At 35.0% G+C, this 16,895-nt stretch overlaps 1 protein-coding gene across 2 annotated transcripts in view; it reads right to left on the reverse strand.

The window, feature by feature from the left end:
- The window catches only part of Smox (Smad on X protein), a 137,656-nt gene that overhangs the window by 20,873 nt on the left and 99,888 nt on the right, over nucleotides 1-16,895 (reverse strand). For both annotated transcript variants that reach the window (XM_081735607.1, XM_081735608.1), the window contains 2 exons: nucleotides 3,703-3,909; nucleotides 662-820 (listed from right to left, as the gene is read on the reverse strand). In XM_081735607.1, the coding sequence (XP_081591733.1) occupies nucleotides 662-820; nucleotides 3,703-3,909 (366 nt within the window). The remainder of the gene's footprint in view (nucleotides 1-661; nucleotides 821-3,702; nucleotides 3,910-16,895) is intronic.

A 16,895-nucleotide genomic window follows, 5' to 3' on the forward strand; every position in this document is an offset into this window, starting at 1 on the left:
CGTAGAAATTTGGCAACAACGCATTATGGCGTTCTACGCAAGTTTCTTCTCAAAATCTATTTCCTTAAATGTAAACTAATATTCAAATAAAATATGAAACATAACACGAAAAACGGTCAAACAATATATCTATTTCGTAATAAGATCGTTACTTTTAAACCACTTTACACATTCACATGAACATTTCATAAAATTGAGCACTTCTAGTAAGATCTAACAGCAAGTGCCATCTTGTGTGCTCATTGTAAAGCGAATCAAATATTTTCCTTTATTTGTTACCTTTTTTGATATCAGAAGAGACAACCAAATGAATCAGTGTCTTGTGTTGAGCTGAAACATAACTTTATCTTATAGTAGAATACTTGTAATATGTAACGGTTCATTGCGCAGTAGTTAAGAGAATGATCTAAAATATGTACTGACTTCCGGGTGGTGATCCACCTTAAGCTCTACACTAAGCAAATTTTGCATCGTTATGATAATAACATGTAGGATTCGATCAACTTAATTCTGCATCTATTCTTGTATTAACTTTCCCAAAATCTGTAAATTTCCGTACAAAGATAAACTAATACTGAAAATTTACCTCCTATTTTTAATATTTACAATACTTCAATGACCAACTCATTTTCCATTATATGTATCTGAAGTTTCCACTGACCTGTAAATCCGTCTACCGTAATCGATGGTTGGGATGCGTGAAATGTCTCTCCAACCCGTGTGTTCAGCTCATAGTAACTGATGGAGCACCAAAACGCAGGTTCACAGTATAGCACGGGCTGAGCATCAATAGGAGGACTCGGGGTGACCCGAGTCAAACCTGCAACAAATATATGAATCAACATGAGACTTGCACAGTTTGTTCCTGTATAAATGCATATATTAAGAAATAAATCACCTTACTAAGGAAATCAAGGATGGTACAATCTATTTAGCCTATCTCTTGAGAAATATTTAATTGATATTTCAATTGCTAAAATATTCACAAAACATCTGAAAATTTTGCCAACAAGGAAATGTTTTGTATCTTAATAAGGAAATTTCGTATTAATTTTTCTCAGAAGGTAAAAGGACTTCTTGTTTAAGAACTTCTCCCTGTTAGCATGCTGTCTCGGTAAGTGAAAGCACTGTCCTTTTATAGCTTTTGTGACCAAGTGTGACCAATTTTGAGTGAAAAGTACTTAGTTGGAAATTATGGATTTTATATAGTTGGACACATATATGTATGCTAAGAATCCAATGAAAGGAACAAACTCACTATTACAGTGGAAACACAAAAGAAAAAATCTTTAAAGAAGTTTCAGAGAGATAAACCTTTATCAAAAATGTTACATAAAATCTGAAGACTACTGCATAAATATTAGGCTCGTCAAATATTTGCTCTTCCTCTTCTCATAATATATGGTTTACCGAAATTTAAAGATCAGCATACAAATTAGCTAAATGGTTAGCTGAGCTAAGTACATCAGATCCAACATGTCAATCTTTACATACGGTGTGCATAATATTTGTACGATAAAAACAATTTTGTTCCTTAATGCATATTGAATATTAGTTTAAGACAAAACAAATAAGCATCCATTTCTTAAATCTCTTCCGTATACGTTTAATCGACAGCTTATCTTCAATGCGAATCCTTAAGGTATCGAAGCCTCTCATTACTGGTCATTATTATTCTTCGTACTTCACGATCTCTCCACATTGTGTAGCTTCCTTTCTTACCTTTGGTTCCAACTTGCGGTCAAAGAACAAGCTTGCGCATATAAATATCAACCCCTGAGATTTATCTCGAAAAATAAATAAATAAATAAAACGTAATTAGAATGTATTACCTATCTTTGATAATTTCCTAAAAAGCAGGCTCTTCATCCCAGAATATGACCCAAGGGTGAAAGACATCGTGAAGTACGTAGGTTTTATATATTAAAATCATATTAGTGCAGGGATGTTACGCGTAGTGTGAGTGTACAAAGCAACGTAAATCATTCCATAAAGGATCCATGCTGAAGATAATGACAATCTACCCACAAAAGTGAAGCGACCGCGAAGTGTGGACTGTTTGTCTAACACAAGTGTTCCAGAAGCTTCGGAAACGACGTCCAAGAACTGGATTGCGTGGGATCCTGCTTCGTCATGACAATGCGTCCGCACACACGGCCAACACCACAAGTGTTCAGTTTTTAGAATCTACGGAGGTCAAACTTATGACTCATCCGCCGTATAGCCCTGATCTGGCCCCGTGTGAATTTTTTCTGTTCCCCAAGATCAAAAATGGCATGCGTGGGATGAGATTTTGCAGTCCTGAAGAAGCTGTAGTGGCTTACGAGAATGAACTTTCAACAATTGAAGAAAAAGACTGGCAACATTGCTTCAAAAGTGGTTTTCGAGGATACAAAAGTGTGTACAGTGTAATGGTGAATACTTTGAGAAAATGTAAGTGTTAAATTGATTTTAAGTATGTAAGTTATTTCACACCTCAAAACTTTCGTAGTGACCCTCGTATAAGCGACTAATTTCTAATGCTTTTACGAGAACTTACGCTGGGCAGAAGTTAATCCTGCTTATTCTACCATTTCGGTGATGCCTACTTCGGATACAATTTAAACATGGAAATTCGTTTAAGAACAATACAACTACAGAAGTATGTAAGCTAAGGTTTTTAATAATGTCTTCTGCGCCCTGAATTCAACGTATTAACAAGTTTTCAACTTCTGCTCAAATCCACATATTAAGAAGTTTTCAACTCTTGCATATAATGCAGTAAAGCTACGAAAATTACTAAATCATATTTACACTCAATTATTCAGATGGAAACCACAGAAACACCAATAATCCTACAACCAATACAGTCGAAGAAAATAAACAGAACAGAACTATTCTACAGATTCTTTTTTTTTTTTCTTTCTTCAGAAAAAATAGTTGTTCATTACAACTTATAGACATTCATCCTATACTTTTCCATTCTTTCTGCCGCACTTGCACATTCTAATTTTGAAATATTCGTCTGTTAATGGACTACTGTACTGTTTGGTTGAAGCAAAATATGCTTCGAGAAAAACCAAACTGAATTTACAGTTTTAAAGCTCCATTACTGACAATCTGTCGGATGCCATTAGATAAGATTATTATTTTGGGAAATGTCCACTTACGAATACTCTGCATTGAAGAAAGACACTGCTATGTTCGTACATTTACCCAAAACAAACATGGAAAGTCAGTTCCGTATTCCTCACGTGGTTCTTCCAGTTAACTTAACCCTTTCATATGGATGGCATTCCACTCATTGATCTCCCAGGACAATAATATAGCATATCGTGGGAAATAATGCTTTTGAGTAGCCATTAATAAATTTAGTACAGCTACTTCACACATAGTAAATATGAAAGGGTTACAAAAAGTATATTAATATGAGAAAAATATGCTAATTTGTGTGGTGAAGATACACAGATGATTTTAATGTTGGAAATACAGAAGTAAACACGTTAGAAAGCTGTCATTTCCAACATATAAAGTAAGTCAACTTTGGATAATAATATGTAAATTATTGAAACTTGCCTGTGTTAAACTAAACAAGGCCACGTAATGAGTGTAGTCAACCTGCACCGGTGACGAAGTTAACAGATTTTACTATAATTAATCTCGTATCATTATCATGCAACCACATCGAATTTGAAAATATGAGAACTTCATATATTTACTTACTCATGGTTTCATTATGGTCCTGATTGTCCCCGTCCTCTGACATGTAGCCCGGGGGCGGGGTCTCCGTGGTGGGTAATGGTCCAGGCTCCAGCCCACCGCCTGGAAAGCTCGTGTTCTCGGGAACAGAAGATGAAAAGTCGTCCAGTGACGGGAAATCCGTTGGAGTGTCGCCCGTCAGGTTGCGGGGCACTAGGATTGGGGGTAACGCTAAAATAAACAAACAACAGATATTATTTGTAATATCCTTCATATTTCATATATGGCTACATGAAATGGGATATGTTAATGTTAATTTTACTGAACTGTTATTAAAACTACTGAAAAAAAAGAATACCAAAAGCAATACATAAGACATCAGTTAACTTTTTTTTTTCTTTTATTAAAATATCAATCTCTAATTAGTTTGCCAAAGGAGTACAGAATAAACCCTGGTCTCATGGAAATATCTCGACTATCACACAACAATAAGTTTATTTATTTAATTTCACATCCCATCTTTACAGTTTAGCGACAGAGATCTCTCCTCAACAGGCAAATATGGGATAAAATGCGTCAAAGGGAACTGAATAACAACAAACTAATAGTCACATTTAAAAATAAGCAGTATATATCGCATAATTTTCCCTTTTGTAGATGTGGCCATTGCACACTACATACTATTGAGATTTCCTTTCGTAAGGTTAAGTGAAATTTTACTTATGATGTGCATTCATTTGAATCACTTAAAAGGTTATAGTGCCATTTCGTAATATTCTCGAACACTATTATTGCGCATGGATTTACGAATAGTAGAGTACAATACGTTCAATCAATCCAGCGAGAATATTTGTCGTGTTTGTTTTTATCTTTCTTTTCTTCAAACGAAATACAAATTATTTATCAGTAAAAAGATGCCTGTAACGACTATCGTTTATTAAAATTATTCAGAACATGAAGAACGTACCTACTTCAGCATTTCAAGACATTTCATGATAATAACAACAATAATAATAATAATATCTGTTAAGGTAACATATTCTCTACTGGAAGATCACTTAAGAAAAGTGATTTAAGTATATATAGGGTGATGTGGGGGAAATATGGTAGAAAGCGTAAACCTTAACTGCTTATTTTCCAGAATAATATCTTTAGTTTTAATCTTGACAAATACCATAATAATTCTATATTTTTTGCATAAATTAAGAACAAAAATTCAAACCCACAAAATAAATTTGAATTTGTTTTATGAATTCCTAGCTGCCAGAACTCCCGCAACCTTGAGGGAACTGTCACAGCTCTATTGGAGCCATTTAAAATGCCGTTTTCACGTTTTCTATCACTGTTTATAAGGAAGTTATAAATAAAACGCCAGATAGTAAAATCGACACACACACACACACATACATATATACAGAAACAAGTAAGAATAATTTAAGTATAAAAACTTAAACAGGTTTTGAAGCTTAAACTCAGATCTAAGATAAAACTTAGATTTTATCTAGAACATTTGCATATTTTGGAAATTATAAACAGCCTATATTGTCATCTATATTAACAGGCTTGCTAAAGGCTTAGCGTAACTAGCGACTTCTCGGTCAAAATCTGAATCCGAATCTTTTGGGAAGAGTTCATCTTTATACATAGAAACCCATTAGGACATTTTCCCTGCCATTTCGCTATCTTCTACTATAAATGGTCATGGTCATGTCCATACAAGGTAAGAGTGGAAAAAACCCACTTGACTACGTCAACATCGAAAAGAAGTTCTTCAGCTGTAATGTAGGTATCAATTTCACAGATGTTTAGAAAGTCATCCATATTCAAAAGACCTTAAACAGAGCACTAATAAATACTGTTCTGATACATTTTCTTCTTAAAATTTTATATTCTTGCTAAAAGAGAACTCTGCCATAATTGCCCCCGTTTTTTTGTTTTGCCATAATTACATCATGGCATAACAAAATGGTTCAAATAATAGCATCCCTGGTAAATCATCATCTACTGTAATAATTAATGTGATTATTTTTATAGTGCTTTGGAATATGATAAAACCATCTACATTTACTAAAAACTTTTTTTCTGTAATCGCTGTAAAACATTAAAGCCTGACAAAATGTTATAAAATCTCCGTGCGGCAGATGGAAGTTGTTTTATATATAATTATTATTGCTTATAACAGCTACTAAAACCAGTTTTCTCAAACAATTACGTTTGCCTTATATAGATGTTATGCTAAATAGCATACCGAACTGAGCTATAAAACTGAAAAACATGGAAATTATAAGCCATTGTCATAACTGCTCAGCTCACTGTACATATTTAGAACAATTTTCCATAGAAAAACTGGCTTTTGAGACTATCGGCATAGCAAAAGTTGCAGATACAATTAATTTTCAACTCTTTGTACTTTCACCACTGGAGACAAGTTTTTCAGGAGTCACAAAACAACTTAAGATATTAATTTCACTATAAAATTAATAATTAAAGCTTCATTCATTGCTCTTATATTTGTCCGTTCAATTTATGTTCACTTCTTTTTGAACTATTTCTTAACAGCTGACGAGTGAAATACGTGAATTAATGATTACTTCAAAACAATGTACGTATTCTGGTTAATTTTACATGTTTTCTATATTTTCTGAGAAGAAATGTCATATACAGAAAGACACAGAAAATAAAAAGTAACTTAAGGATGATTATACAACAAACTAAAAGTGAAATGTGATCTCACGGTCAGAAATAAACAAAATACGTTCTACAATACTGAAATTACTAATTAGAAAATTCTAATAACGTAATATATAAACTACACATTAAGTTTTTAAACGACCCTCTGCGAAATCTACATTTATAATTCTCACTTTCCTTTCGTGAAAAGACGAAAGGAAAATAAAAATCTTGGTTTACCATGGGATTTTTCCTGAGAAATCTCTTGACTTACCAAAAAAATGTACAAGGCGATTATAACTAAAGTCCCACTTTCAAAATGCTGTAAAAACATTGGTCAGAATGACTTCAAATTTGAACTGAATATACTTGAAGAAGGGGGAAACGGTATGGTATAAGAAAAAAAAAGTTTCAAAATGTATCAATAGATGGGGCTGTAAGCGACATAACAAAAGTGGATTCGGCTACAAGTGACATTTTGAATCGAAATACAACGATTTTGTCATGTGTTGCACTTTAAACCAGCTGTACTGTTCAATGTGCATGATTGTTTCAGTTTTGTGACGGAAAAAGTCACTTCCAAGTCATTCAACAGTTATGGCACTGTTAGTGGAAAGAGTATCCACCACGGCAAGGTGTCATATTACATTGGATGAGAAAAATTGGTTTTTAATTATGTTCAGGCCAAAAACCGCATAAAAACATATAATGATTCGGTTTTCAATTGCCCTTGGGAAAAAAAAACTCATAAAATGCACATGAAACAACTTTTTATTATCTTTAACCCATTACTGCATAAAGTTTATAAATAAGTTCCAAAATATTTTCTTGATAGAACTTGAAAATTATATGTCCAAATTATACAAATCAGAAGTCATAATCATTGTACGCTCTCTATGAGCGGGGGAAGGAAGCGTCCAATATATTGGAAGCCATACACTATGAACACTTTTGAGTAATTTTTTGTCGTCTTTTTTTGTAATGTATTTTACTTATATATACAAAGTAATATAATTTATTTTTTGTAATGAAAATTACAATTTTGCTTCAGTATCAATGTCACAGTTATTACATAATTACTATATAACATATTTTAGAAACATACCTCATGATAACTTCAATAATTTTGATATTTTACTCTTGAATAACGGTAAATATTCTTCGTTTTCAATGATACAAAATATAGAACTGGTATTGTAATTCAAACAAAGCGTTATAGAGAAAAAATGTTCAGTTCTAGACTTGGATTCGGTGGTGTGGGTAATCGGCTCCTTCTTCACGTGATGTTCCAGGAAGCACTTTGGATGTAGTCCGATTTTACACTTTGAGTACGTAAACTGCATTGGCTTTTCCTATGCAATTTTCATTTGCATACTGCCGCACTTTTCTCTATTTCTTGTAGCCAATGATTCAGTCCATCGTAGCGAATATCGACAATGCGGACTGGAAACTGCTTTCCTGAAGTGAAGCTGTACCAAATTTTTGTAAGAGGGATAATGTAATGTTCACCTAAATGCCAAAAGGGATTCAGTGCATAGGTTTGAATTGACTTTCCTCGCCAGAATCTATGCATTTAAAACTGTTAAGTCATCAAAATCACCAAATATTGGCCACCACCATTTCCTTCGTCTTATTATTGCACGATATGTGGAAACGTTTTGATCCATTTGATCGATATCTCCCATATCCTTCTTGTACTGGGATATTACAACTTGCGACCACCTACGAACTTGACCGATTGTCATAGTCTCGTAATTTGTTGCTATTGTTACGACACCTTTGTCATGCCAATGCACAACTAATATATCATCACAGCATCAATAATCTAAGTGTTCGTTTCTTCTTCCTTCACTGACTTCTTACTTTACAGCAATTCAGGATTCTTTCCTCTTGAATTGTTCCTGTAGCGCAGATATATACTTCTGAGAAGCGCTTCATTAGGGCTAAATTAGTAAAATAATTATAAAAAAAAAAATACCTTGAAACCGGCTCCCTTCTTAACTTTGCTGGACAATAGAAATGACAATACATCATCTCCTCCAAGACTAAATTGAAAATGACTATTCTGTTCTTTTGCAGTGTAAATACTGGATGCAGTAAGAAAACCTGAACTTGAGCATTGAAATAAAAGTATTACACAGTGTGGCACACTTGAACGTAAAGCTAAGTGATATGCTTTTATGTAACACTAAGTGTAAAACTTGCCATTTACACGGCAACACATAGCTTGTGTAACACTTTTCTTTCAATAAAATGTGATTATGTGATTTGGTCATTAGTAAATATTTACTACACCGGAGAATTTGAATAATCAACTTATGGCAACACTGCCAGAAAAGTATGTTGTTTATCACTTTTCTTTATGTTTCAAAAATGACAGAAGATAAGGCTAGTCTTGCTTCTTTAGAAGAAAAAAGTAACTGCTGGAAAAAGGAAACAATGCTATCTCTTGTGTGGCTACAAGAGGTACAAGCGAACCAATGAATCTATAGCAAAAGAGCATCTCGTGCATAGCGTCCAATTTATTGGACAGGTAAATATTTCTTATTGTGTAATTCATAGTATTACAATTCTGGACGTTATGTTGTACTGATTGAAGCCTAAGGACATTTGACTCTACAATAACGTAAATATAAGGAAACAGATCGAGATAGTAACTATAATAAAGGTCATTTCCTTATTCCGTGCGCGACTCAACGGAACTGCGGGAATTCATTTTCTCCTCTTCTTCTTCTTTACAAGCAACCTGTACCCAGAGTTGCCAGAATGTGAAGTGTACAATTTATTGGACGCTATGCACTAATGGGCTAAGCCATAAACTGCATATAGAGACCACTTACATCATCATCTATTGATACACTTTGGAACTTTTTTTGTTCTCATGCCATACCGTTTCCCCTTTCTTCCAAGTATATTCAGTTCAAATTTGAAGTCATTCTGACTATTTTTTTCAGCATTTTGAAAGTGGGACTTTAATTACAGGGTTCCTACTGATCTGATCTTCGTTTCTTTGATTTTCTGGAGTAAATGGCCTCCGGAACGTCACGCTACAAGCACCAGCAATAGTCCGCCATCATGTTTTCGTTCCACCTACCTTGGTACCGGTCCTCCATGGTTTTGATATCCTGGTGAAATCGTTCACCCTGTTCTTCACTAAGAGCACCAAGATTGGAAGGAAAATAGTCTAGATGGCTGTATAGAAAGTGAACTTCACACTCATATTTACTCCTAACTTCTGAAATGTGGCCAACAAATTGTCAACAAATTCCTCGTAGTCGTCCGCTTTAAAATTTCCGAGAAAGTTTGTAACAACGGCACAAAAAGTATCCCATGCATCTCTTTCTGTGGGGTTCATGGTTTGTAAGAACTCTTTATCTTTCATTAGCAACCTTATCTGGGGGCCGTCAAAAATACCAGCTTTCATTTTCTCCTGTATTAATGAAGGAAATTTCGAGCAAATGTATTTGAAGCAAGCACCATCCTGATTCAAAGCTTTTACATACTGTTTCATTAATCCCAGCTTTATGTGTAGTGGAGGGAGTAACACTTTCTTAGGATCAACAAGCGGTTCGTTCTGGATGTTTTTCACTCCCACTTCAAAATCTACTCTGGCAGGCCACAATCTTCGTACCCAGTGTTCATTCCTTGCACGGCTGTCCCATAAACAAATAAAGCACGGATATTTCGTAAAACCTGCTTGTTGGCCCAGTAACATTGAAATTACCTAGAGGTCCCCCCACACAAGCCATCTATTATTCTCATAATTTATCTTCTCAAGGAGCATTTTCAGTGTTTGGTAGCTTTCCTTCCAATGTGTGGAGTGACCAACTGGAATGGATGCCAACTTATTGCCATTATGCAGCAATACACACTTTAAACTCCTCTTTGAAGAGTCAATAAAGAGGCTACATTCTTTCGCATCATAATCACATCCCATAGCTTCAATTAATCTTTTTGCATCTGTACAATACACAAGTTCTTCATCTTATTAAAAATATTGTAATAGATGCTTCTCTCTGTCCCGATATACGATAGTTGTTCCTGGTGCAACATATTCTTTTCTTTCAGCCTTGAACCCAGCACTCTGCTGATGCTTTTGGTAGAGCAAGGTCGCGAAATAAATCATTTAATTCTCATTGAGTGAAGGGTTTGCATGAATCGCATTCATCAGACACCACAAAATCCTCGTCACTACGTTCTGTATTTATTGACAGAGCAATCATCATCATCACTGGAACATGCAAACGTGCTGCATGTAGGGATAGGAATTTCATTACTGTGGGGAACAGGTCTTCTAGCAGAGTAAAGATCAGGATACTGAATAGTATGTTTAGATTTCCTGCTCATACCAGATACATTTACTATACAGAAATAGCAGTCATTTACATGATTTTGCTGATCTCGCCACACCATTGGGATTCCAAAACGAAGGCATGTTCTTCGACCCTTGCTCCATTGTCAGATTTTCTACACAGGTCCTGCATACTTTATGTGGTGCCCATGGTTTTTCTTGGTCGCCCAATTTAATTCCAAAATATGCATGATACACTTTTAGTACAAATTCAGAAATATTTGTTCATTGTTTCGGGGTTGTGAAAGAACCACAAATATAGCAAAATACAGGGCGTCTATAAAGTCTGACTCCGGGTCATTTGTTCGGAAACGGTTGGGTAGATGGAAAAAACAGCGAACACGTATTCCATTATTTTTAGGGGCACATAATTTGAGCTAAAAAGTGTTGCCCCAGGGTCCCAGATGGGGTCCAACTCAAAATTTTCAAATGGAAAGGGGATTAAGTAGTATATCGTTGGAAAGGTATTGTTAAAAGAAAGAAAATGGTACCAGTCCCGAGTCCGTACATGAACCCTGTGCAAAATGGCGGTCGGTCAAGATGTCAACACCGTTTCTACTGAAATGTCTGTAGCCACGCATAAAAATCTACAACAGAAAATCAGATGTGAAACGCGACAAACACATTTCTCATCGTTTCTGAAGTACAATACTTATCATGGTAACAAAAGAACTCCAGGGCATGCCTTAGATTCCCAAACATAGGCGTAGCTAGAACTTTATATTTGGGTATTCACAAAGAAAATAAATTAGGTTTTATGCCTTTTTAATACCTTTGTAATAATCCAATCACTTGGCTCTTGAAGTGCACTAATGTTTGTAAAGGAATATAAATTCACTAAATGACAGCGTTGAAAATGTTTGGATATACCTATGTAGTGGAAAAAAATCAAATTGCATAGAAATTATACACACACTAAACGTTCATAACTATTATAAACAAATACATCAAAATGCACATTATCTATAACAAGAGATATCTGTCAAAAGACACAATGTTCTTAAATTCATCAATAATTTCATTTACATCAACAGACGAAGCTCTTTCTTGTTCCACAAACAGCAAGAGCAGGGTTTCCAATCTATCTTGTTTCTAAGTTACTCTTCAAATATTTTTAACTTGAGTAAGCTTGGAGGAAGCTCTCTCACACGTGCAGTTTGTAAGAGGTATAAAATCGCAGTATTACAGAGTAGAATGCAAGAAAGATCTTCTTTCTCCAATCACTGAAACCACTCCTGTAGCATAACAGAACAACTTCTCTTAGGTTCAGACGATTTTCCTTTCAGAAGTCTTAGTTTTGCTGCCAACTCGTCTCTTGGCAATTTGCATGTTCTAGCTAAGAGGGTTATTTCTTTATCCTTTACATTCAAGTCAACTAGATTTCCTACGACACTTACGACTCCAGTAGTTTTTTGACTAAATATCTCAACACCACAAACAACTGACTCTAAAAGAGGATAATGATAATAAGAAATTCTTATCTCCTCTTAATTTGATTCATACAAACACTGCGAGCTGACTGATTTGTCAAGACTCTTTGTAATTATGTACCTCTTCACTGGAGGAATTGAAATCTCCAGACTATCACAGATCTTACCTTCATTGCAAAATTAAATGAATTGAGACGAATTTTTCATGGATTACCCAGCACTGCGAAGCGACCTGACAATAGATACAGCCAAAAGTAGATTTACATCTGAACTTTGGAGTAATTTAAAGAAGGGAGGTGAAAGAGAGCATATTCAACAAGTTCAATATTTTGAATAATCTGTACTCTTAATAATTTCCCTTGGAAAAAGAAAGATGACGCTTAATTTTTTTTTCTTATTGAAATATCTTTCTTTAATTCTCTTTGAAAAAGCAGCCCATTAGAGTGTGCCTGGGCACGCCCGGCACACCCCGTGACTACGCCTATGGTCCCAAATGGTGTTAAACTCAATTTATTTTTAAACAAACAGGCAATTGAAGTAATGTGTCAGTTGTTTGCCTGCCCGACGTAAAATTCTCGTCTGTGTTTGTGTCGTTTGAGCATGTGTAAATGCAGAGGTCATTCTGCACTTCTCCCTAGCCCCACTATGATCAAATTCCGAGTAAAATTACATGGTGTAAAATTGGATTGAATTTTAGCTTAATAAATGCAGAAATTGCGCACCATTCACCTCCTGACAATATAAACGATCTTCAAATTCGTGATATGCGTGCTGGAAAGTAAGTGGTGGTATCTCCCGACAAGCTGTAGTAATTCGGGCCCTTAATTCCAGTAATGAAGTTGGTTGTGTTCTGTAGACTACAGTTTTCAGGTGTTCCCATAAGAAAAAGTCATTTAGAGATAAATCTGGGGATCAAGCATCAAGCCAGCCATTCAATTGCTCCTTGCCTACCAATCTATCTCTTTCGGAATCTATGATCCAGATACTGACGCACAGTGCGATCATAATGTGCAGGACAATCATCCTGTTGAAATATAATTTCTTCTGCATCAGATTCTGGCTCGCCTTCTTCAGTCGTAGCAGTTTCAATGACCATTGTAATGACAGGGTCTACTATATTTACGAGCAGATCTAAATATCTTTCCCCGGTTAAAGTGCCATCAATAAACAGACGCCCTATGAAATGGTTTCCTAAAATTCCAGCCCAAACATTTACTTTTTGTGGTTCTTGAGTATGTCCTCTGAAAATAGGGAGATTTGCATAGCTCCAGTAACGCACATTTTGAGTGTTAACAGTCCATTAAGAAAGAATGTGGTTTCGTTGCTGAAACAAATGTGTACAAACTGATTATTTGCAGCAATTCGTGCAGTCATTACTTCACAAAACTCAAGACGACGATCAAAGGCATACTCCCTGAGCTCATGAGTAATGTGCATTTTATATGGATGAAACGAATGTTTTCTCAGGATTTTGCCGATTGTTGGTTTGGGAATGCCCAAGGAGGCACTCATTTCACACAAAGATTGCTGGGGTGTTATAATAGCGTTCCCAAGAACTTCTAGCACTGTGTCTTCATCAACTTGAGATCGATCAGAGCGTGGCCGATCTTTTACACTTTGTGATTCGCAACATTTCTGTACTAAATCAGATACGTACTTGTGATCGATTGCTCGGTCAGCAAATAATTCATTGAACCTTCTAGAAGTTGCTCTGTAGTTTCTACCACATTCCCCATAAAGGAAAATTATTTCCACTTTGTCTTCCGCTGAGCGTACCATCGTATGGCCGGTAAGTGCGAAAACAAAGCACGAAATGGCACAAGAAATGAAAGTGTAAATGATTCGATTTTGTTACTTTAAACTAAAGCAAAAACACACCTATTAATTCGTACAGGCAATGCTGTAACGTTATTTCTTAGGTTACTTTCCCTGATTCAAATATACTTTGAATATTTATAAAATCCACGAGATTACATTGAATCACACTACAGTAATGCACTTTATAATATGTATATTTCAACATATACCTTATTTATCACTTTAAAATAATATACATCCAATTCTAGCAATATGGTTCTTCGTTCTATATCTTTCTACATTACTATATCAACCAGATAATCAAGTCATCATAGCAACGAAAACAAGAAATATCTTGATGTAATACAAAATATTTAAATTATTTCCTTATATACTTTCTTCTTCTTCTTAATAGCTTGTGCCTTTAAAATAGTACTTTGGCCCGTAAATAGAAACGATACTTAGAAGTACATACGAAATATACATTATCGTTGTTATGCTTTACTACCGAAGCTGTCGATGTTGCTGACTAACACGTAAACGAGACAGTGTGGCTACACAGGCGCAGAAACGAACTCCTTTCCGCACGAAGCACAGAAAAGGATTTTCAGTTCATTTGTGTAAGGAATGTTGGTACAGAAAGAGTGTTTATCAGGTGTCAGTAACCTTGAGAACTAGTTTGGTCAAGTCTCATTGTAGTAGTGATTTTTGATTACAGGATTCTCCTTCGTCGTCTTCTTCTTCTTCTTCTTCTTCTTATTATTATTATTATTATTATTATTATTATTATTATTATTATTATTATTATTATTATTATTATTATTATTATTGGCGATTCCTGACAACTACCGGTACCCTGTTTAAAGCCTGGTCTCATACTATTTTTTTCTGCGTGCAATTCTCCGAATCTTTCTACAGTAAACCTATAGTATATCGTATTCCGATGGCTAACAGCGTTGAGCTCAATACCTCCAACATCAATTTTCTACTTGAGATGAAACCCGTTTCATACCCTAAGGGGAAACACGGAGTAATTTATTTTATTTCGATATGTTGTACTTTTGAAATGATGCGAGACGTGTTGTTCGCTTTTGACATCTGATTCACTGTTTCAAATTGCTAGAGGTGGCCACAGAATCTGTAATGCGCACTGTGTTGACATCTTGACCGACCGCCATTTTACACAGGGTTCATGTACGGACTCGGGACTGGTACCATTTTCTTTCTTTTAACAATACCTTTCCAACGATACACTACTTGATCCCCCTTGCCATTTGAATATTTTGAGTTGGACCCCATTTGGGACCCCCCCAAGGGACCCTGGGGCAACACTTTTCACCTCGGTATGTTCTACCTTTGAAATGTTGCGACACGTGTTGTTCGCTTTTGACATCTGATTCACTGTTTCAGATTGCTAGAGGTGGCCACAGAATCTGTAATGCGCACTGTGTTGATATCTTGACCGACCGCCATTTTGCACAGGGTTCATGTACGGACTCGGGACTGGTACCATTTTCACTCTTTTAACAATACCTTTCTAACGATATACTACTTGATCCCCCTTGCCATTTGAAAATTTTGAGTTGGACCCCATCTGGGACCCTGGGGCAACAATTTTTACCTCAAATTATGTGCCCCTAAAAATAATGGGATATGTGTTCACTGTTTTTTCCATCTACCCAACCGTTTCCGAACAAATGACCCGGGGTCAGACTTTATAGACGCCCTGTATATCCGGATCGTTTTTACACTTTCTACGAATAGATGTAATGTTATTTAAGCTCGGTACAACTGCCAACTTGATCAGAATGTGTGTAGTCTACACTATAGTAGTTGTAATCCTGTAGATATTACTACACCAATACAGTGCACCAATACTAGAAATAACCAGATCAGTAAATATTCGCAAAACTTCCACAAAATTCTAGCACACCTTTCGCAATCTATTAATTCTCCGTGTTTTTCATAAACAAAGAGCGCATCGTAACTGGTGACCCTGCATAAAAATTCAGCTGCGAGTGCTCCCTTATTTGAACATTTACATACGTAATATCCTCCTCAATTTTAACAGAATATGATTTTGAATTACCTATACTTTATTTAATATATTCTTTAATTCTTATGTAATAACTCTTAAAAATAAAATTAAACGTAACAGTATATGTGCTGCCATCTTGTGACATCTTTTAGAAATACGTTCCGATTATTGGTTCTAAAGTATACTTGAAATATTAGATAAAATTTTCATTTTGTGAATATACCTGACGTGATAGAGAAAAACGGATTTCATTTTTGGATTTAGCACACTCGAATTATTAAAGAACAGCTGGTAGCCTCCAGTCAGCAAAATTGATGTAGACCAGTGTAATCAATTACGAACGAATTTTTCTCGCTTGTGTTAAACCAATTAGTTTGAAGAATTATTTATTTTTTTCTTTTTAGAAGAAATATTAGTTTTCCGTTTACCGGAAAAAATAGTTTTTCGAAATATTTTCCTTTTTTATATAAAAAAAATGTCTTTTTTAGTTTCCGAAAATACTTTTTTGGATTTGTTTCTTTTGGTTTATGATACTCATTTCAGAAAAAGGTCTAGTCAAAAAAATAAATGACAAAGCTAGGACTTTTAGAAGCAATTTTCATATGAAAGGAAAGAGAAAAAAAAATCTAAAATAAAAATGAGGTAAAGGAGGTGCTATTTCCCTAAACTACTTAAGCAATTGCCCTTTCATATAATAGAAATCAATTTGAATCTAATTGAATATATAAACTAACTAACTAACTAACTAAATATATATATATATATATATATATATATATATATATATATATATATATATATATAATATTAGACAGACTACATACCTGTATTAGGAAAGAAAAATACAAAGTTGTTACTTAAGATTAGACATAAATGAAGTTTAAGAATGTTAGTGCCTTTGCATTAATAAATGCTAAAGTTTTGTTTTCAC

Source organism: Thermobia domestica, chromosome 13 (assembly GCF_964235325.1).
Source record: "Thermobia domestica chromosome 13, izTheDome1.hap1.1, whole genome shotgun sequence".
Classification (NCBI taxonomy): Eukaryota; Metazoa; Arthropoda; class Insecta; order Zygentoma; family Lepismatidae; genus Thermobia; species Thermobia domestica.